The sequence below is a fragment of the Phalaenopsis equestris genome, unplaced genomic scaffold (assembly GCF_001263595.1).
Source record: "Phalaenopsis equestris unplaced genomic scaffold, ASM126359v1 Scaffold000002, whole genome shotgun sequence".
Classification (NCBI taxonomy): Eukaryota; Viridiplantae; Streptophyta; class Magnoliopsida; order Asparagales; family Orchidaceae; genus Phalaenopsis; species Phalaenopsis equestris.
The window spans coordinates 72,644,743-72,668,640 of record NW_018164444.1 but is presented as its reverse complement, the minus strand read 5'-3'; the positions used below and the strand labels follow the sequence as shown (position 1 = coordinate 72,668,640).

The 23,898-nt window shown below is 37.9% G+C and overlaps 1 protein-coding gene across 1 annotated transcript; it reads right to left on the bottom strand.

Moving 5' to 3' along the window:
• Nucleotides 1-229: 229 nt before the first annotated feature.
• On the bottom strand, nucleotides 230-18,827 carry LOC110017961 (ABC transporter I family member 19-like). The gene is made up of 6 exons (XM_020715143.1): nucleotides 18,642-18,827; nucleotides 10,254-10,414; nucleotides 7,837-7,888; nucleotides 7,150-7,286; nucleotides 700-786; nucleotides 230-614 (listed from the first exon to the last, which is right to left on the bottom strand). Exons 1-6 carry the CDS (start codon nucleotides 18,775-18,777, stop codon nucleotides 327-329), a joined length of 861 nt encoding a protein of 286 aa, XP_020570802.1. The 5' UTR covers nucleotides 18,778-18,827; the 3' UTR covers nucleotides 230-326.
• Nucleotides 18,828-23,898: the final 5,071 nt, after the last annotated feature.

Genomic DNA, 23,898 nt, shown 5'->3' with positions numbered 1-23,898 from the left:
TTATAAACTTGAAAATCAATTTACTCAATTCAACCATAATTTCCCTGAAGGAAAATTACCTAGAAACTAATTAAATGACAATGTAAAATTAAAGGGAAATTTACATACATACCACACAATGTTTATGTAATTACCTATAACACCTCGGTATCATAAACTCATGTATGAAATTGTGGATTTCACTTTAAAAAGAAAGTGATGGTAGTTTTTTTTGATGTGATGCTAAAAATTTGAGTGTTTCACACGTAAATATGAAAATTTTAAGAGTTCGATATGTAGATACATAAGATTTGTGAGGTGTGTAGGTCAATGCCCCTAAATTAAATTCAACGGTAGTATGCCATATGCCTTGAAGATCTGAAGGGAGACGCATCAAAGGGAGAAGACACAGTAGTCTGTGCAGGGGAAAGAAAAGGTTCTTTCTTGGGCAGCTTGGTCTCAGACCGAAGCCATGATTCGACAACAGAGAGTAAGTTTTTGGCTTCTTTAAGCTCTTTGATTTCAGCTAGTTTTGCTAATCTTTTCAACTCCCCTTCTTGGATATAGGCTAAATCTGTAGCCCATGTCTCCAAGCCATCAAATATATGGGTGGCATAAACAATTGTAGCTCCTCTCTGAAGAATGTTCTAATCAAATCACAGTCCATGGCTAAGGTTATAGCAAAAATACAGTTTTGATTAGAGGAACATTCTCTCCTACCTGTTCGCACTCTTCCTTGAAAAAATCAAGCAAATCCATTCTCGTGACAACATCGAGGTCGACTGTCACTTCATCAAGCAATAATACCTGTGCAGCTCCAAGAAAAGATTATTTGTCATTCTTGCCATTGTCACTAATCTTATCACAGTTATCTGGAGTTGGATTTATCATAATTACAACTTTTCTATGTAGTTTTTTTCAGTATGATATCCATTTATGTTATCTTTACTTTGCATCTCTATGTGCCTAATTTTCGATATTAATTTTGTCTGCCCGTCTTATGTATGCATTTTTTATCTTTATAGTATATATGTATATCAAGCGCATTTACTACCATCTTGTGCTCAATCTAAAGCTCAAATATCTCTTTGATTAATACCAAAATTAAACAAAGACTCAATGGAAAATAAATATTATTATTGAATTCAAAGTATGAAATTATAGCATACAGTAGGAAAATCTGAAATTGCAATAAAACAACAACACTGAAATTAGGTTTAGATCTAGGTTGTAGGTGGGGCTAGTGAGAGTTTGCACCTCCAAGGTGGTGAGAAGAAGGCGGCCAGCAAGCTGAAAACAGTAGGATAACAACTTTCAGGAGTTCGGACATCAACTAAGTAGCAGGAACAGCTGCCGGAGGGCTCTTTTGGGTGACAACATCAAAGAGGAAGGGGAGGGGATGTGGAAGCGATGTGAGAAAGAATGGAGGAAATGTATAGAAAGAATAAACGCCATCTAGAGATCAAGATACAGTCGGAGCACCACCACTTGGAAGTCTAGAATATAGCCCGTGGAGGGAAAATGAGACCCCACGGACATCCCAAAGCGAACCACAATAAAAACTAAACCCAAAAAGCCAACAAAAGCAAATACATATTCCTCATAACTAGAAGTGACACCGTTTAAAAAGAGGTGGCAATCCCCTGCCCAATGGTCGGCCGGTCCTCAAGAAACGTGGACCGAATCTGTCCAGTAATAGGGCGACAAACATCCCGCATTAGTCTTCTGGGGTTGGGGGTGCTTCGATCTCATCAGTCGAAGCTTCCATCTTCTCATAATATGGAGTCAGGACGACCACATTGAAAATAGCAAAAAAATGTTTTAATCTCCCAATAATTCAATCCTGTAGACCTTGTCATTCAACTTATTAAGTCTCCTAAAAGGTCCACCTATTAAGGGTCTGAGTTTCCCAAAAGATCCCACATGAAAACTCTCTTTCTTCAATCTAATCCACACTAGATCTCCCTCTTGAAAAGTCACATTCTTCCTGTTTTTATTAGCTTGCTCTTGGAAATTGTGATTCTACTTGATGATCTCTCTCTACCTCCTCATGTAGCTTATGAATTTCTTGTGCTCTAGCCTCAACATCCACAGTAACCTTTGTAGCAGGAAGAAGTGATACCAACTCAAGTGAGGTGAGTGGGTTGCGCACATACACAAACTCAAGTGAGGAGGAAACAGATCTCACTACTTGTTGTTTTTCAGTATAGAACACACCAATTGATTCCCCAAACTTTTGTTCACCACCTCTATCTGTGGGTGAGCTGCTGAGCTAAACTGAAGCTTAGTACCAAGCTTCCTCCTTAAAGTCCTTCAAAGCTAGCTCAGAAACTTGACGTCCCTATCATGAGTTCTTGATGTCCCATACAATCTCACTCTCTCCCTAAAATATAAGGCAGCTCCATGTGATGCATCCAATGTTCTGTGGCAATGTATAAAATTAGCCACATTCAAAAACTTATCAATAATTACCATCACTAAATCTTTATTCCGATGTCTAAGGAATGCTCACAACGAAATCCATACTATCATCCAACTATGGAGCCTCTGGTACTGACAATGTCGTGTATAGTCTTGTATTTTGCCTCCTAGTTTTTGTCATATGACAAACTCTTACATCCCTTGTCAGACTAAGCAAAAAAAAGTTCCCTCATAAGTGAGGACTTGTCTCTACCAAAATGACCTACTAGTCTTCCACTGTGACTCCTCCTGTATGATGGACTCTCTCAATGAACATCTCGGAACACAACCTGTTACGATGGAACAAGTAGTAAATCTATGGTACTCTCTTGTAGGCCTCTCTTTACATTTATCACAAATCTACCTGAAGTCCTCATTTGTCTCATACATTTCATTCATCACCTCGAATCCCACAACTCTAACCTGCATGAAAGTGATCAATAAGTGGCGATGACTCAAGACATCTGATACTCGATTCTGGCTCTCTTACTCAATGAAGTCAAAAACTGAAAACAGAAATCATGTATGCCATTTAACTTGCTCTAGCTATTCATAAACCTCAGAGCCTCATGATATGTGAATAATGGAAACTCACTAGTCAATAGGTGAATACTTCCTCCCGAATTCACTCAAATTCGCATTGAGTAAGGCAATTGGAGGCCCTCCCTGACTCAACACTACTCCAATCCCCACATTAGAAGCATCATATTTCACCTCAAACAACTGATTGAAATCTAGCAGTGCGAACACTGGGGCCTAAGCCACCTTCTTCAAGATGTCAAAGTTAGACAGAGCTAGCTGCCTTTGTCCACTGAAACTTCTCTCCTTTCAAAAGTTTGTTAGGAGAGCTATAATAGTGCTGAAGCTCCTGATTAGTCTCCTATAAAAAATATGTCAGCCCCAAAAACTACTTCAACTCTGTAAAGGACTATGAGGTTGTCGAACTCATGATAGCCTCTATCTGCATAGATTCTATCTGAATGCATGCATCGGATACAATATAACCCAAAAAACATATACGTGTCATCATGAAGTGACACTTCTTTGAGTGGATATACAACTTCTCTAACCGAAAAACCCCAAAGACCATCCTCAAATGCTGCAAGTGCTCCTCCTCAAATCTGTTGTAGACTAGGATGTCATCAAAGTACACAACTACAAACTTTCCAATATAAGCTCTGAACACCTGACCCATTAGCCTCATTAAAGTGCCCAGTGCATTGGATAATCCAAATGACATATGATTTTCTACCATACAACTCATCTCTGATAGTGAAGGAAGTCTTCCATTCATTCCCTGACCTCATCCTGATTTGGTGATATTTACTACGCATGTAAATCTTGGAATAGATGCTATTTCCATGCAACTGATCCAATAAATCTTCTAGGCGAGATACATAAAATATGTTCTTGACAGTGATCTTATTGATAACTCGGCTATCAATACACATCCTCTACGAACCATCTTTCTTAGTCACCATCAAAGCAGGAATAACACATGGACAGGTGCACTCCCTCACTAAAGCAATAAGGTCATGTACCTACGGTTGCAACTCCTCATACTTAGCTAGATTTAATCTGTAAGTAGGTCTTTTAGGTAACACCGATCCAGGGATAAGGTCTATAACATGCTAAATGTCTCTAAGTGGCGGTACTCCCTCTAAACTATCAGTCATCACATCTTGAAAGTCAGCTAGTAAAGCTTGTATCATCTGTGGTAACTTAGTCCCCTCTAGGATGACAAAGGTCATTGCCACTGGGGACTCCTACACTGATTGTAGAAAAGTGGCACATAGGGCCACGGTCTCCTCTATAATGTCATTGTCAGCTCCTCCAGACTCCTTGATGGGAAAAAGAACCACGTGCTCCCCCCCCCCCCCCCCCCAAAAAAAATGGGAGTACAGTGGGGGGTGGGCGTGAATAAGTAGGATTCACGTAGGTGGTAGTCCCTCTAAGCTATCAATCATCACATCCCGAAAGTTAGCTAGTAAAGATTGTATCATCTGTGGTAACTCAGTCCCCTCTAAGATGACAAAGTTCATCGCCATTGGGGTCTCCCGCACTGACTATAGAAAAGTGGCACATAGGGCCATTGTCTCTTCTTCAATGTCACTGTCAGCTCCTCCAAATTCCTTGATGGGAAAAAGAACCATATGCTTCCCCTCCTTCGTGAATGAGTAGGTGTTCGTGAACTTATCCTGTTGAGTCCAGCAATTAAACTGTCACGGTCTCTCCAACAAAATGTGGCAGACATCCATGGGCACATCAAACCATATTTGATCCTGCAGCTAGTTGCCAATAGAGAATTCTACCAAATATTGTTGATCCATGCGTATCCCATTCCCATTTTCAACAAGATCAAAGAATAAGATTGAAAATGCTTTTGAGTAGTCAAATCCACCTTCTTCATTATAAGAATGGAGATCACATTTTCACAACTCTCTCCATCAATAATAAGATACCCTCTCACAGTGTGCCTGGAGCAAAAGACATTGTCAACTAAGAGTGATCACGCTTTGGTTCATCTGTAGAATCCTCCTCACAACTAACATCTCACCGTCATCTCTATAAAGCTACTACTCGTCACCCTGCTCTTCTTCTCTCTCCTCCTCACTCACTTCCTTCACTGCACTTTGCTCAGTGAAGGAAACAACTCTACTAGTAGGGAAACCGAAAGCGATGTGTCCATATTTATGACACTTGAAGCACTCTTGGCTAGAACAGTGTTGGGTGTGCTACTCTTCTTTCTTCTCATTGTGATCGGCTCTATCATACCTCTGACCAGTCTTCACATCTTTCCTAGGACTGTTGTGGCTGTTTGAATGATGGTGGGTGTCTACTCTATATTTGTCATCTCTCCACCTTCAATGCCAAGGTCTGACTATATCCCAATCACCAATAAGGCTGCAGCTGGACAACAGTGTTGAAATTTGACATCAGGCCTCCCAAATACCAGGCTATAGTGTGCTCCTCTGGCTATGTCAACTCACATTTCAGCATGAATTGCTCAAACTCTGCCATGAACTCGTCCACTTCAACTCTCTCTATTATAAGTGGTGGAGCATCAAGAACATGTCCTAGTGGTAGTGTGAGGTAAGTACTTCCTCTGCATCTCCTTCATCTTCTCTTATGAGGTGATCTACTTCCTACCTCCCTCTGTCTCACCATCTTCAGATTCTCACACCACAGGAAATAACTCTTCTTCAGTTTAATGGTAGCAAGTTTCACTCTCCTATCAGTTGATGCATCCGTATACTTAAGAATTCTCTCAACAATTCAGCAAATGCTCAAAAAAGTCACCCAGATTCATTCTCCCCTTGAAATCCAGTAAATCTACCTTCAGTCCCAAATCTCCATGTCGCCCAAAAGCACTTCATCCCTTGGCCTCCTCTAATATTGAATTCCAAAGCGTTGTGGCATATCCTCCTCTTCACTGGAATCGTCCCTATGAAAGAGACTCATATTTTTTTCTCTCTCTCACCATCAAATCTTACTATCACGATCGACGACGATCTCTCCATGGGTCCCTTCCTCAATTTTAACAAGTCTTCGCTAAAGTCGACATATTTCTCGCTGCATCCCTTCCATGATAAGTTTCGATCGACTACTGACACTTATTTCATTGGTGGCATGGCTAGAGTTTAAGTTTGGAAGATGAAAGAGGGTGTATGAGATTGATTTAGGGTGTAAAAAACATATGATTAAGTATTGGTCGATTTTGATAACCCTAGGATGGAACTAGGGTTAGGTTAACTTTGATACCAAATGATAGTGAAATTTAACAAACACCTAAGGAAAAGAAATATTATTAGAATTCAAAGTTTAAAATTACAACAAAAAGCAAAAAAAATTAGAATTACAACAAAATAATGATATAACATTGGAATTAAGGATGGATCTAGGATGTAGGTAGTGCTGATTAGGGTTTAGACCTCCTGTGTGGTGGCAAAGAGGAGGCTAGGAAGTTGGAAACAACAGGACAACAATTTCCAAGAGTTTGGACAATAAGCAAGGAACAGGAATAGCTGCAAAAGGGCTATTCTGGGTGGTGATAGCAAGGAGGAAGGGAAGGAGGTGTAGGAGTGACGTGGAAAAGGTATATGAATGATATAACACCACCTGAAGACCAAAATACAGCTGAAGCATCACATGGGAATCCAAGGATACAACCCGTAAAAGAAAAAGGAAACGCTGATGGCTGTCCCAAAGCAAATCACAACAAAATATAACCCTAAATACCAACAAAAACAAATATATATTCCTAGATAAATAGGAGTACGCCCTCTCTTAAAAAGAGGCGACACTCCTTTGCCTAGAGGGCCGACTGGCCTCAAAACCCCTGGACCGAACCGGTCTAGGCAACAGAGCGACCAAATGCCCCACATCATTAATATAATTATTTTTCAATCTATTCTTCTTAATGTTGACAAACCATCTTCACATTCATATTCTTTCGATGCTGAAATTTATAGATTAATTAATAGAAACCCTTATCTGGAGGTATTAAATTCCAACTACAAGCGATAGAAATGTGTTTGTGCATTCGGGTTTTCAACTCCTATTTAAACTACAAAAAAGCTCTTACAAAAGTGTTAAGTTTGATTTTATAAACGATACCACCTAAACAAGACAACCTACAAAAAGAATTAAAAAAAGTCTCTGCTTCATAGAGTTTATTGGCGTGAGAAATGTTATGTGGTGATGTTTTACCTTATATGGACGGAGAAGACCCATGCAAATTTGGACACGACGGCGCTGGCCATCTGAAACTTTATGCATCCTCCATTGTAGATTAATATCAAGCAGGTCAATCAGTTTCTCTCTCCTAAGAGGATCAGCTCCTTCAACTATGAAAAAATCATAAAAAGAATAACGAAAAAAGCCTGCATAAAGCTCATATTTAATGCCTATCTTGATTGCTCAACCAACTACAATAATTAGCATATCATGAAAAATTTAACAGCATATCAAACTTAAGTTCCTATAGGAGTCATCTATTTGGCTTAATCAGAACTTTCTGATCCAACCAAAAATAATTGTTAGGTTGACCACTGTGGCATAGAACGGTTAATTTGACTCGAGGGAACAGACTTGATATTATGGGACCATATGCTTTGGGAACAATCTGCTATAAATCCTTATCCATTTATTCTTAGAAAGCTTAATAATTAATAATACCATATTTGATCTACAATTTTTATTCGTATTCTTTCTTATGGGTATCAAAGTACAATATGGTAAACCCAAACATGATGATTCGGTTAGCAACTTATTTTATTTTACAAAGCTAGGATAAGACATCAGAAACAAAAGCAGATTCTACTATTAAGGCCCCAATCTCAGCGAGATTTTTGATACGCAGAGGAAACTCCAAGAAAATCATTGAGAGAAACAAACCTCCAAATATCATGTGCTCCGCTGAGAAATCACCTTGGAGTGGAACATCGCCCTGCAATTTGAATAAAAAAACAAAATGAGGTCTTAATTCATAAGATACCAAAAGATTTTACGGAAAACATCCGTTAATTGAGTTGATTGAGCAAAGCATCAATACATTTACATTTTTAGTGAACATGATACTGCTCAACTTAATAGCTTAATATGTGATGGATTATAATACGTGTATCCTATGTTAATCCGTGTATCCTGTACATCCATTCCCGTTACCTCACTGTATCCAATTTCAGAGGGCTCAGGTAATGCAGTTGAAGAAGGAAGAATGAGATGAGAAGGGAAGCTAAAGCGAAGGAAGAAGGAAAGTAAGCCAGGAATTTAGGTAAGAAATTCGATTTTTTCTGTTTTTTTTTTTTTTTTTTGGTGGTTTCAAGTTGCAAACTTAGAGGCTTAAATGATGAGAAATCTTCTTGAGGTAAAAATATTATTTTTAAGTTAATTAATTTAATTTCAAGTTATAATTTAGGAATTTGTATTATTGAGGAAATTGATATTTTTATTAGATTGTTTATGAAAGAACTGTATCTTAAGGCGATAAAAATAAGAAATTTTGTGCCTAGCAAAATCCTACCATACGATTGTATACTTAATTTCTAATAAAGGAAAAAAATAATGTGTAAGCCATGTTATAAAAATTTCTTCGTATTGAGTGTGTCATTTGCTTTGCATATCATAACTTTTATGGATACATTAATGCATAGTGATTAATAACAGGTGCATAACAATTCCAAGTTGTTTTAAAGTCTTATACTAATAATAGTCCTAAAAATTTTAAAAAGATTATGAAGGGCTATGTGATGCGAGTTAGGTTGGTAGATGATGATAACATATGCCAGGAGGAGAAAAATCTGACGAGATAAATCTTATTAGGAACCAAAATATCCAGTACCAAAAACAAATTGGCTAAAGATTAGCTGAGAAAAGGCCAAGCAATCAATGGACTAAAGAAGTTAGGAGAAAGCATTATTAATGTTTAGAATGGTGGAGTGAGCCATCATTTGTCATTAAGCATGTTGGAGGAAAGGAAGAGAAAGCGTTGTTAATGCTTAGAATGGTGGAGTGAGCCATCATTTGTGATTAAACATGCTGACAAATTTAGCAACAAAAAACAACTCAATTAATTTTTTTTAGTTTGTGAGTTTTATGACAAGGTACCATAATATTTATAGAGAGGCAAATCAGGTAAGAACTCAGGACATAGTCTGTGGACATAAGAAAATTTATTTTTCTAGAAATAGGGGAAACGAAAATTTCCAAATCTTCGTTAAAGTATCTTTGGACATGGCAGTGATGTTGAATAACCAAATGAGAACAGTATAATCAGATTCCTAAGATTTCAAATTTTTTATGGTGCCAGACATCATGAATCAGAGAAGATTCAACAAGATAGCGAAGTCTACCATGAGAAACAACAAAAAAACGAAAGGCACTCAGCAAAAAAATGATGATGGTGCCAATACTGAAGAGTTTTGTCTCAAAAAAAGAGAGAGAGACCGTATCATCGTGAGAAGGAAATATACCTTAAGTAGAATCAAGGAGATTGTGCGTTGACTAGGGTTATTAGCACTATTGAAGAAGTGCAACGGAATGCACAGGTGCAAGTGAGTGCAGCCTAGGGATTAACATTGCTTTGATAGCATGTTTAAGGGAAAGGAGCTTAGTTGTTATATTATCTTAGAGGAGTATATATTGGCAAATATTGTGGATACAAAATTAGAAAATTAAGAGAAAAATATCCTCAATTATAATAATATAAAAACATAAATAGAATTACATCTCCTGCTAATAAACTAGCAAGTACTTTCCTATAGTGTTGCTTCCTATCTTGTACTTTCCAACAAGAATATGTGGATCAATTTCATAAACCCAATAAAACTACACATATTACCCGGGCAGCACCTCAGCTACATCTTAGCCAAATATTTCGATTTATAAAATGCTTAGTCAGCAATATAAAAACATAAATAGATCACATATGATGTTAATCAGCTCATACGTATTTCCAGCAACGTTGTTTCATCTCTTGTACTCTTTAACAAAGCATATTTAGATCAATACATAAACCCAATAGAACTACTCACATTGCTTGGACAGTATGCCCTAGCTAGTTCTTAAAAATATAATCTGATTTTCAAGATGCTAAATAATCAATTTTCTCAACAAGCATGTCAATTTCTAATAAGATGAAGGAATATTCAAAATGGTTCTAATGTTATGATTTCACTTGGAAAACTCGGGGTTACTTTTCACCTGAGATGCATTTTGAGACAAATTAAAGTGTATCATAGAGAACAACTCGGGGTTACAACAGCTGTGATAAATGTTTAAAAGATATAAACTATGAACTCATGAAAACTCACAACGGAACCAACAGTTTTGCTCCAAGATTCTCCTAAGTAAGCAAGGTCTCCACTACAAACAAGGTGTGTATCATGAAAAGCGGAACAATTAAGGACTCGGACTACATTCCTTCCTCCTACCATGTGCTTTCCTGCCAAAATCCTTAGCAAAGTAGTCTTGCCTGCAGTGTACATACAAAAGGTAATACTTGGATTAACAAGGTTACCTACAAAAAACCAAACCAGAAGTTAAAACATATATTTGTTGAAGACAACGACTTGCAAAAGCTGACGTACAAGTGTCAAGTGGGCAGTGTGAAAAGCCATGCTCTCATAATATACATTTTAAAAATGAATAATGAAATGTAACGTTTTGATATATTTAAAAGCTCAAATACAGCACATGACTGAACTGGTAAGAGAGCCTGATGATGACAATCATAAGAACACTTGAAACAAAGTCTATCCTTATCAATGTCAATCCGAGCTAGACCTAATCATGTGGTTGAATTCCAATCTTAGTCTACTTTCAATTTTCTTTGATGACGAATGGAATTTATGTTATTTTATGTTCATCACTGTTGTCATCAGTATATGGGACATTTCATGCAAATTTCCCATGAGGGTAATCTGATATTTCTAATTTACTGTTATTACTATAACCAAATATATGTTAGTTTTCTACCATTTCTATAAATAACCAAAGAATGCTGCAAAACTAACGGCATAGAAACCTATTAACTCTCCTTCATTGCCATAACCCTGTAATTCTCTACCCCAATAACCTGTCTTCCCACCCTACAATCACAGCTAACCCTCCAGCATCTAAAATGTTTCCAGATTGTCTGCCCTCACCAAAACTGCTGGACAAGTAGATTGTAAATGCACTATTTTGATCCTTCATCTTCCTTCGTGTTTTCATGTCATTATTTTTTATATTAAAATAGGATTTCTTGCATATCTACAGGATCACGCCGGATGGAGCACCCAACTAAATGATATCTCTATCCTTTCAATCAATTCCTTCCCCACATTTACCAAAACTAAAACCACTTACTAAAACACCTCCACAGAACAACTTCAAAACATACCATTAATTGCCTCCAAGCTCTCTAATAGATATTACATTATTAATAAAATTATCTGACACCTGCAACTACCAAAGCATTTGACCTCCTTAAGGGTAGGAGGACTGAAACCATAGCCTAAGACTTCCCTAAATATGATAAGTACTTGAAGTTGATTGTGAAGCCTCTACATACTGTTTGGTTTCATGAAATAGTCAAATGACGCAACATCACATATGACAAAAAATTCTATGATATAACTCAAACCCTTAACACGTGCGTCATCATTTATTGCTACAATACTTTTTTTTTTTCTTTTTTTTTACTTTGATAACCAAGCCTCGAGAAATTTATAGGCCCACAAGAAACCAAATGCAAGCCAAGTGCATTATTTATCATTAAGAATATACTTCTTTTCGTGAAGCCTTGTTTTGAATTTGAAAATAAAATCATGGACGTTTTAAGAAAAAAATTATGTATTTTAAAATTTTGTGTAGAAGGATTATGAAATATTCCTTACCTTGTCCTAAATTTAGCATATATTATGAGGTTTAGGATATGAGCCATAAAGATTTCTCATATTAATTTATTTGTGATTTTTCTCTATTTAAAGATATCAACTTTCTTAAGACTCACACTTCCTTGAGATTTTCTTGTATGGGAGTTACATGCTAAAGAGACAGCCAATTAAATCAGAAATGGCGAAAGCATCTATCTCAGGCATTGTCTATCTCAAGCATTGCCAGCAAATGTCAAACATTTTATTTAGGAAAGGTTGTTGCATAAAGATGATTTGTATACCCATTTCGTGTACCACAAGTATTACAACAAGATGTGGGATGAGCCAGCATTTTCACCCGGTTCCTCAAGAGCAATAGGAGTAGAGGAGGATCCCATATGATTTTAAGAGAGGTCCAATGTTGGAGGAGCCGTTGGAGAATAATGTATTGGGATAGGAGCCGGATAGACCATATTAACTAGAGAAAGAGATAATTGTGAGAAGTTGTGTAACATCACATCAACACGCTCCTCCATTTATCATAGATGATTGATGATTGTATTTCAAAGATTGAGTTTCTAGTTGGCCTTCATGACTTGAAGCTCAACCTTCTCACATTTAATGAAAGATAATTGTTCCTAGACACCATAGGATCCACACTCATCAACCAATGATTTTGACACCCGAGAAGAATTAGAGTCAAATGACCTGCAATACTCTGGCTATCACCAAAATGAAAGACAACAAGAGATTTAGAATAATGGAGTTCGTGCAAATAAGTTCTTATATTGAACTCATTAAAAAAATGATTATAACGGGTTAGATTCAGAAAAACATAGAAAGCAAGAGTGCAAATCGGTTATAGAGCCGATAATCCATCAGTGGACCTTCTCCTGATCCCCTTAAACAGTAACTTTTTGCTTAACTAAGATTCCCTTTGAAGCTCAAACAGAACCAACCTAGACAAAATCTCTACCCAGCAAAGTGGGAAAAGCTTTAAACAAGGGGAGAGAGACTGAGACTGAAAAGATATAAGAGGACTTGATTTTATTGATGAAAAGAAAGGTATAAATACCCATTACAAGACTTACTGGTAAGGAAAGCAATTAAAACAGAATACAGTAGAAAGGGAAATGAATAATAACAAAATATAAGAGACAGCTAATCTCTCTAATTAAGGAGAGAAATTAATAGAGATTCTCAAGATCCCTCATATAATTTATAGCCCTCTAAATATAGAGTTATAACAAATATGGAATATAATCATTAGTATTTTCGAGATCTTTCCACACTCCCCCTCAAGTTGGGTTGTACATATTGTACATGCCTAACTTATTACATAATTCTTCAAATTTGATTCTTGAGAGAGACTTAGTGAGGATATCTGTTGTTTGATGTCGTGAATGAATGCATGCAAGTTCGGCGACTCCTCTCTCAATGTTTTCTGAGATAAAACATCGATCGATCTCAATGTGTTTCGTTCTGTCATAGTGTACTAGATTCTTTGCAATACTGATGGTTTTCTAGTTGTCGCATTGTAGTTTGACAGTTTTTTCAGTTAGCATTCCAAATTCGCTGAGTATTCTTCGAATCCACATTCCTTCGCAGATCCCGAGTGCAAGAGCTCTGAATTCAGCTTCAGTGTTGCTTCTTGATACCACAAACTATTTTTTGCTTCTCTAAGTGACTAGGTTTCCCCAAACAAAAGTGCAATAGCCGGGAGTCGATCATCGGTCCGAGATATCCTCTGCCCAGTTTGCATCTGAATACACTTCTATACTTCGATCCTTATTCCTTTGTAATAGTAGCCCTTTGTCTGGAGTCATCTTGAGATATCTCAAGATTCTGTAGATTGCATTCATGTGTTCTTCCGTAGGGTTGTTCATGAATTGACTAACAACGCTAACAACACTAACAGGAAAATCAATGTCGGGTCGTGTGTGTGAGAGATAGATGAGTCGCCCCACGAGTCGCTGACATCTCCCCCTATCCACATGTGCATTATTTTTCTCAGGGTCGATCTTCTTGTAGGGATCTATTGGAGTATCGACGGATTTGCAATCGAGCATACATGTTTCCTTCAACATGTCCAATGTATATTTCCGTTGTGCACAAAATATTCCTCATTTTGATCGAGCTAGTTCCATGCCGAGAAAGAACTTTGGGTTTCCGAGGTCTTTGATTTCGAATTCCCGAGTGAGAAGCTTTATCAGATTTGTGAGTTCTTTGTGATTTCTAGTGAGGATTATATCGTTGATGTATACGATTATAATTGTAATCTTCTTTTCAGGAGAGGTTTTCACGAAGAGAGTGTGATCTGTCTGACACTGAGTATACCCGTGTTTTGTCACAGATTTTATAAATCTATCGAACCATGCTCGGGGAGATTATTTGAGGTCGTACAATGATTTTTGGAATTTACAAACTTTGTTGTTTGGAATAGATTCTTCTAGTCCGGGAGGCGCTTCCATGTAAACTTCTTCTTCCAAATCGTCATTCAGGAAAGCATTTTTCACGTCGAGTTGATGTAGCTGTTTGTCTTCATTTGCCGCAAGTGAGAGAAGAATTCTGATGGTGTTAAGTTTGGCCACGGGGGCAAAAGTTTCTTGGTAATCAATGCCGTAGGACTGTGAAAAACATTTTGCTACAAGATGTGCTTTTAATCTTTCAATTGTATCATCTGCCTTGTGTTTGACTTTGAAGATCCATTTGCAGTTGATTGCTTTCTTTCCCTTTGGCAGGTCTGAAACAGTCAATGTATGATTCTTTTGTAGGGCTCTTACCTCCTCATTGATGGCCGCTTTCCGCCCCGGGTGTTTGAGAACTTCATCAATGGTGTTTGGGACTTATGTATTGTCGAGTGCAATGACATAGGCTCGGTAAGTTGAAGATAGTCTTTCATAGGACACAAAATTGGAGATCAGATGCATTGTGTGTTCGTAACTGAGTGGAGGTCGGATGGACCTAACACCTTTCCTTAAAGCAATTGGAATGTCAGAGTCATCAATCATAAGTATAGTAGATTCATGTTCAAGTGTGTTCGTACCTGAGTGGATTTCTGTAGGAGTTGGATCCGGTTCTGACTCTTGGATTGGTGCTAGATGTGTTGGGTGGTCTATGTGTTTGTTGTTCGTGGGAGGTAGTGCAAGAATGGGTGACGAGTTGAACACTTAGGACTAGACGGAGACTGATTGTTAGATACATTTTCGCGTGAGTTGGATGAACTTGTTGAATCTGAGTCAGGAGATAATGAGTTCGGTTCAGGGGATGAGGATTTGGTGTGTGGTGGTATGAAATCCTTGTCCCTTCAAGACCGATATCCCCTCAAATTCTCCCCCTGAATATTAGAATTGGGGTAGTAAGACTTATTTTCAAAGAAGGTGACATTCATAGCGTTGTAGGTTTTTCTTGTAAGAGGTGAGTAGCACTTATACCCTTTTTAAAGAGGCGAGTAGCCGAGGAAAATACATTTAGTAGATTTAGGGTCAAGTTTGCTGCGATTGTGTGAATGAATGAATGAATGTGGTGAATGAATGTGAACAAAAGAGGAGCAATTAAATGCTTCGGTAGGTAGATTTTGGGCAATTGTCTTGGTGTGGGGAAACGATTTAAGGAGTTGGACTGGACTTTGAAATTTGAGGACCCGAGAAGGCATCCTGTTGATGAGGTAGGCTACAGTGGATACAACATCACTCCAAAAAACCTTAGGCACGTTAGAGGAAAACATGAGGCAGCAGACCACCTCAAGAAGGTGACGGTTCTTGCGTTCAACGATCCCATTTTATTGAGGAGTGTCGAAGCAAGAACTGAGATTAAGAATGCCTTTAGAGGAGAGATAAGAACCGAGGACGGAAGCATTGTACTCCTTTACATTATCAGCCTTGAGTGCCTGGATGGAGGTTTGAAATTGTGTTTGGATCATTGAGTAAAATTGTTCAAATATGTGACCGACTGCAGATTTATCTTTCATAAGAAATAACCACGTTAGTCAAGTGTGATCATCAATAAAGGAGACAAACCACCGAGTCCCGGTAAGGGTTGTAACACGAGATGGGCCCTAGATATCAATGTGAATGAGTGCAAAGGGCCGGAAAGAGGTGTAACCAACACGTCGAAATGACGTGAGAGTGTATTTGGCAAGTTGACAAAATTCACATTGAAAAGAACAAACATCTTTATTGATAAATAAATTTGAAAATAGTTTTGCAAGAAAAATAGTTTAAATTTGAAAATAGTTTTGCAAGATACATAAAATTTGGATGACCAAGTCGAAAATATCATAACATAATCTTGGAATCTTTATTGACATAAGAATTGAAGGTAGAATGATGGGTAGACAAATGTACGCAGCGAGGTCTTGGTGGTGAAGTATTGTTGATGACGTAGAGACCCGAGCACATCTCAGCATTGCCAATCGTCGTCCCCGAATCTGCATCTTGAAATTCACACGTGGTAGGGAAAAATTTAGCAATACACCTCAGATCACAAGTCAACTTTCCGATGGATATTAAATTACAATTTAAAGTAGGAACATGAAGCACAGATCAGAGTAGAATGTTTTGGGTGATGCACACAGAGCCAAAACCGATGGCTTTGGAGCCAGAGCCATCGGCAACGCGGATGGTGGAGTTATCTCCGCATGACATATAGTCATGGAGAAGGGAGACGTCGTTAGTCATGTGATGAGAAGCGCCAGAATTGATGATCCATTGACCGAGGGATCCTTGATTGACTGTGAAGGCGTGGTAGAACGTACCTTGCTGCGCGAGCAGACCAGTGATGAGGTCAGGAACAGTCAGATCAGGTGGTTTGCCGATCAATTTGTGCAGCAAATCGAGTTGCTCTTTGCTGAATGGACTGGGTGCTGGTGCAAGAAGGTCATCGACAGCGACGACGATGTTGGCACGAGGAACGCGATCAGACCGAGGCTTCCAATCGACTGGCTTTCCATGAAACACCAACACTTATCTTTATTATGGCCCGGTTTGCGGCAATGATCGCACCAGGGACGACCCTTGCGTGATGGGTTGTCGTTGTGTCAAGGCGGAGGAACCCGAACTGCAAGGGCGGAGCCGTCAATGGAGAGATTGGGGGAGGTGGAGAAAGGCCCAAGCATGACTTTCTGGCGGCTTTCTTCGCGGCGAACCTCGGAGAAGGACTCGCGAATACTCGGTAGTGGTTTAAAGCCTAATACATGAGAGCGGACATGATCTAGAGAGTTGTTAAGGCCGAGAAGGAATTTGAATAACCTTTTTTCCTCGATGATCTGACGGTATAAGTTGGAGTCCAGAGTGCATGACCAGGCATGGACTTCATAGGACTTCATACATGTTTCATACATGTCAACCTGCTGCCAGTAACGTGAAAGGACATTAAAATACTGAGTCACAGATTGATCACCTTGGCGAAGATCGTGGAAGATTGACTCAATCTCAAAGAGCTTGGATATGTTATTCGAGTGAGAGCATGTCTCTCGAGCAGCATCCCAAATAATCTTCGCCGTGCCGTAGAGAAGAAAATTTTTGTTGATGTCGTTGGTCATGAAATTGATTAACCACGACATGACCATGTGGTTTTCTGCATTTCATGTCCGGAATTTTGAGTCATCCTTGGTCGGAGCGACGACATCACCGGTGATATAGTCTTTCTTGCCTCTGTCGTAGATAAACATCATGACGGATTGGGACCACTAGAGGTAATTCTAGTCGTTGAGTTTATGGTCAGTGATGAGGGAGGAAGTTTCATCGATTCCGGTTGGAACAAGCGCAGCGGAGGATATTTCTTGGGAGGAAGAGAAAGAAATCGTCATACCTAAGAAGATTAGTATGACTCTGATATCTTGAAAAGATATAAGAGAATTTGATTTTATTGATGAAAAAAGTGATATAAATACTCATTACAGGACTTACTGGTAAGGAATGCAATAAAAACAGAATACAGTAGAAAAGGAAATAAATAATAACAAAATATAAGAGACAGTTAATCTCTCTAATTAAGAAGAGAAATAAATAGAGAAATAAATAGAGATCTCAAGATCCCTCATATAATTTATAACCCTCTAAATATAGAGTTATAACAAATATGGAATATAATCATTAGTATTTTCAAGATCTTTCAACAGAGACAAAGAAAGAGGAAGATTGAGGATGATGACAATTTGAAAAGATCAAGATTAACAACCTATTATGGGCACCTTAAATGGATAATTGTCTAGAGTTCCTTTGTCTTGACACACCATGTTGTGCTACAATCAGGCCATCATCTTGTCATCAGGTCACGGAACCACCTCCTCTCATTCATGAGCCATATGGGTTATTGTCAGTTTGTCACAAAATATGTTAAAATAGTGGGAAAACATGTAGATAATTAGCATGGCCTGTATTAGCCCCAAAGCCCCGTGTCTTCAGCCCACCTGATTTATTTGTATACTAAAATCATTCAGCACAGAATTTCAAATCTCAATTCTTCAATTACTTTTCTTCCCCTCCGAAGAACGCCACACATAGCAATAAATTCTCACTTTATCAATTACCAACTTCAATAACCCCAAATATGCCTACAGTATGGCAAGTTGACGCAAACAAGTTTACCCTAACATAAACCATAGTTTATAGACTAGAAACAGACTATAGGCAAATCATGTAACAACCACCTCGAGCAAAACAAAACGATTATGTATATTTCTGTCTTGAAAATCTAGTATCGCAATTGCTTGAAGTAAGAATCGATTGCAAGGGGCTAAATAAGACGTGTTTTTCTAAAAGTTATTGAATGATGCATATCCTTCAACCAAAAGTTTCAGGTTCGTTATACGAGAGATCCCATTGAAGGGCAGTTACCAACCAGATCCATTAGCTCCGATGAGCAGGCAACGAGAACCGGGAGAGACCTCGAGGCTAAAGCGAGCGAAAATCCGTTGCCGGCCATCGTAGGCGAACTGCATGCCCGTCACCTCGATCCCGCCTCCGGTTTCCGCCATTAACCTCGCTCTTTCGGCACCGTCGGCTGCTCACTGACTCCGAAAATGGATCACCCGTACAATTCAGATCCAGTGGTCCTTAGGCTGAACTATTTATACGTTAGTTCAACAGCGGACAACTGATCATATTTTTTAGGGATAATTACATAAAGAACGTCCGAAACATTCATATTTACAAATAAATCATCCAGTAATTTTTTTTGAATTAATAAAAATGAAAAAAATGGATTAAGATTTTACCATGAATTTTGATATTTAAGTAAGAATTTGAAAAAGAATGAAAGAGGGTGGTTGATTTGTAAATAGGAAATTTCATATGACTGTATGTAATAGCCTTATATTTTTTTTTATTATGAAAATTTACTTTATATATCATATATTAAATGTATTTATACATATAATACCTAAATTTTAATTTTTATATTTATAATAATTTATAAAGTTGTATTTCACTTTTTAGAGGTAGTATGTAAAAATTTAAGTGTTAAATTTGTAAATAAGTAGAAATTGTGTGGTATTAATGTAAATGCCCCTTTTTAATATTATTCAAATTAATGAAATTGATGATTTCTAAAACTTTTTTGCAAAATTTATAGATGGATGGCTCCAATTGTATATAAAATGAATTTTTAGAGCTTAAATTTTAGATTTTGGCGGACAATTGAGTAAATTCATTCGTAGAGATGAACATGATGATTTATTAAATAAAAATTTACACATGCCAACATTTGAATCACTCTGACCCAATTCATCTCATGTTACTCTACATTGTATTTGCCCTAAACAGCATGCAAATTATAAGATTCCTCTGTCTCGAGCCGTTTTGGGTCAAGATTTAAAAACCACCCAAAACTTGAAGCCTCTCTCTCTCTCTCTCTCTCTCTCTCTCTCTCTCTCTCTCTCTCTCTCTCTCTCTCTCTCTCTCTCTCTCTCTCTCTCTCTCTCTCTCTCTCTCTCTCTCTCCTCACCAAAAATGAGTGTCAGTTTGGTGCAGCTTTTTAGCTGTGGTGCGTTGGGAGGATTTGGTTGTTGTGGCGTGTTGGCAGTTTGGAAAAACTAGTAACGAAATGCAGCCTCAGGTATCACCTTGCGGCTCGCGTTCGCTTTGTTCATTTTGTCATGTTGCCCTCACGAACCCCACGGGTGCCTCCCTCTCTCTGGCGGCTCTTACCTTAACCCCCTCTGTTGCGATCCAGTATTGCCTTCATCCCTCGCGCAACACTTGCCCTGATCCTTCTCTCTCGCCAACACTTGCCCTAATCCTTCTCTCTCTCTCTCTCTCTCTCTCTCTATCTATCTCTACGGTAAGATGTCTCCTCTCCCTGTTCTTCGACTTTGTCAAGATCACTATTGCCTTCTGTGCAGTGGTTTTTGTTCATGTGCTGATTTTTTTAGTTTTGGTTGGCTCTGCTTATCTTGCGTCATTCCCTTTCTTTAATATGTTGTGGTTTTTAATTATTGAATGCATATGCGTTGGTGGATTGCAGTTAAGGTTGGATTTTTGGATTTGGTAGTGTTCTATTTGGAATTCCACATATCTGGTTGTATGTGTTGAGGTTGGAAATGCGCATCCGTTGGAAATGATTTTTTGATTTTTTTATTGTTGAATTCTTTGTATCCGGTGGTTTTTGGAGTTTTGGTTTTACTCTACCTATTTATGTATTCCCAACTAAATAGTGTGGATTTTGAATGATTTTTGGATTTTTTTTTTATTTCAGTTGAGGTTGGAAATACATGTGTGTTGGCTCTGCCTATCTTGCGGTATTGCCTTTCTTGAGGTTGGAAATATGCATGAGGTTGAAATATATTGTTTGCCAAGGGAGACTAGTGGGCTGTGGGCTTTGTATTGAACAGAACCTATCCTATGCATTATCATTCTTCATTGTCTGATATTTATATACCTAACTGTCTTTTCATTTTGCAATTTTGCTCTGGCTTTGTTCTGTTTAGTTGTTATTCTAATTTAAGGTGAATACTTCACTTGGGTGGATGTGTTGATTGCATGTGCAATCATTTGGAAATATAAATGGGTTGTTCTTGGTGGATGTGTATGTGTATGTGGTGGTTGTGGAGGGGCAGTGGTGATGTGTAGATGGTGTGGAGGTGTGTGGTTGTGTTTGTATTGGTGGATGTGCTGGTGGTGGTGTTGAGGAGGGGCAGTGGTGATGTGTAGGTGGTGTGGAGTTGTGTGGTCGTGTTTATGGTTGTGGATGTGTGGAGGTGTTGGTCTCTTGATGTGTTGGTGTATGGAGTTGTTTGTGTCTGAATGTGCTTGTGTTGGTGGATGTGGAGAGGCAGTGGTGATGCTATTGTGGCACTCCTACTTTTCTTTGAGCTATGATAAATATTTTTTATGACATCCTATTTATGTTGATTAGTTTGTTTCATGACAGTATAAATAATGGTTAAGACCAAAGAGACTGGTTCATTTGTGCTGTGGGATAATGATACAAAGATAATATTTTGCGACCTTTGCCTCAATGAGGTCGAATTGAGAAATAGGTCGACAACCTATTTCAACAAGGAAGGCTTTCGAATATTATTAAAAAATTTATGGAAAGTACAGACAAAGAGTATGAAAGAATGCAGTTAAAAAATAAGTGGGATCAGTTAAAGAATGATTGAAAAATCTGGAAGGGATTGAAGGGAGAATCAACAGGCTTGGGGTGGGATCCAATAAAACGAACGATTGATGCTTCCAATGAATGGTGGGCAGAGAGAATGGCAGTGAGCAATTTTGAAATGTCCCCTATTTTTGCTATTTTTTAATTATTTTCAAATCCAACAACAAGTTATATGAATGTAGGTGGTGTCTATTGCGAAAAAATGTAAATACAGTGGAATCGATCAAGTGTTAGAGGAGAAATTTGATCATATGTTTGGAGGTATCATGGCAACGGACAACAATGTATATACCCCAAGTGAAAATTTTGGTAGCATCCCCGAAAATTTGGAGCTGATCACACAGGTGAATCCAATAAAGGCCCCAATCTGAACCTTTATAAAGTTGAGTCCACTAGTCAGTCAAAACCTCCCCGGTCCGAGAAAAAGAAAAAAAAGAGTTACTTTCCCTAGAAGCCAGATCTCACAGGGTGGTTTCATACCCAATGATTCTGGCCCATCTAAAGAACTTCCGTCCAGTAGGTTCTGTGAATTCTGAAGGCAAATCCAAAAATTTACGATGACATCTTGCTTTATTTGTTCTTTATGAAGTTGCTTGAATATTCGACCCAGAGAGAGTTTTTCATGACGGATCGTTGACTGTATGGTGGCTTACCTATGTTATTTTCATGGGAGTAGTGTCTTTTGAGGGACACTTTTTTTATTAGATTCTTGTGAGACATTTAATATTTGTTATTTGTTTATTTACTTTGAACATTTTTATTTGTTTATGATTTTTCATGCTGCTTTGGATATTTATGATGCTTTGGACATGTCACTTTACTTAAGACTTTTTCATTCCTTGTTATGTTTTCTATTTAGTTCTATAACTTTATCTATTTATATTGATTTTGTTCATAACCTTATATAAATGGAGCTAATTCATTGATGCTTATATGTTAGCCACTTCAATACCTAAATACATGAATGCAAATAGAGAAATGAGCAGAAGGAGAGTTGTAGTTGTAGTATGTTTGATGTGCGATTACTATAACTCATACATATAACGCTCCCCTTGCATGACATCCTCATATGTTAGCGACAAATGAGTTGGGGAGTTACTTGTGGGCCACCCAATGAAGTTTAGCAAAATGCTCCACATGACACAGACGGTACTCACTGAACTGTTGAAGGAATTACACAAAAATCATGAACTTCATAACTCATCCAGAATGACTTCACGAAAGGTGTTAGCAATAACCCTCTACATATTATCGCAGAATGAAACATTGTGAGGAGCTATGAAGTGATTTCAATACTTTTCCAAAATGATTTGTAGATATATCTCAGTAGAGTTGAATGCACTTGTCAGTTTTTCTCCACATGTCATAAATCCAATAAATTCTACATTTGAACGGACACCCATAGAGATTCGCACAATGTGTGGTATATGTCATACTTTAAGGTGATTTCTCCTATTTATTGTATTTAATTTTTATATGAATATCGTAATTACGTAACCCTTTGTTATCTTTCTAGAATTGAATCGGAGCAATAGATGGAACACACGTTGATGCAAGTATTTCAAATAATGAGAAGATCGTCAATGCATAATGTCATGAAAGTATGTAACTTTAACATGTGCTTCACTTTTGTCATGGTCGATTGGGAGGACAATGCACATGACAATCGAATTTTCAAATTTACAACACAGAATAGCAAATACAACTTCCCACATCTACACACATGTTCTCTTGAGATTGAGCTACTCTCCCCAGGAAAATACTATTTAGTTGTTGTTGTGTATATGTTGCAGAGAGGTTATGCTAAGCCATATCTTGATACGAGATACCACATATCTGATTTTGAGTGAGTCGGTAATGTCACGCATGACGGGAAATAAATGTTCAACATAAGACATTTCTTCTTACGCGATATCAATGAGAGGACATTTGGTGTTTGAAAGAAGAAATGATTTATAATTTGTAATATGTCATATTATCCGTTTTGCAAACACAGACTATGTTTATCATGATGATTCTCCACAATTATATTCAGCGACATCCTTCCCACAACAACATTGAGTTCTACATAGCGGATGCTCATGTCCCTGTAAAGGCATATGAGTATCGTCTTGGACAGACTTTGTCACATGTCGAAAATGATGTTCCCCAGACCCGCACTCAAGATGGGGAAGGAGCAAGTGAGATGATAGAGTTGAGATAACAAATTACGGGTGCGAGAGTTGGAGGGTGCTGGAGGGAATGTTAGGTTTTATTTCTGTTAATTGTAATCATTGTTGAAAACATTCAGTATTTTAAACAGTTCATGTATATTTCTGTTTCTAAGATATCTACTGTTTTGATTTTTTTTATGCAATTTGTACGTGTTTTTTTTTCTTTTGGTGAGGTTTGAAGATCTATGATGAGATGTTTGACCTCATGAGTTCTTCTGGATGGTGTTCATGTCAATATTGGTAAGTGTTACATGTGAAATCTTAATGAAAGCAACCAAGGTTCT

Coding starts and splice junctions, on each gene's coding strand:
- LOC110017961 (XM_020715143.1), bottom strand. CDS start 18,777: ATGGCGGAAACCGGAGGCGGGATCGAGGTGACGGGCATGCAGTTCGCC. Junction 10,415..18,641: donor CATCGGAGCTAATGGATCTG/GTTGGTAACTGC, acceptor TGTACACTGCAG/GCAAGACTACTTTGCTAAGG. Junction 7,287..7,836: donor GGAGCACATGATATTTGGAG/GTTTGTTTCTCT, acceptor ATTTTTTCATAG/TTGAAGGAGCTGATCCTCTT.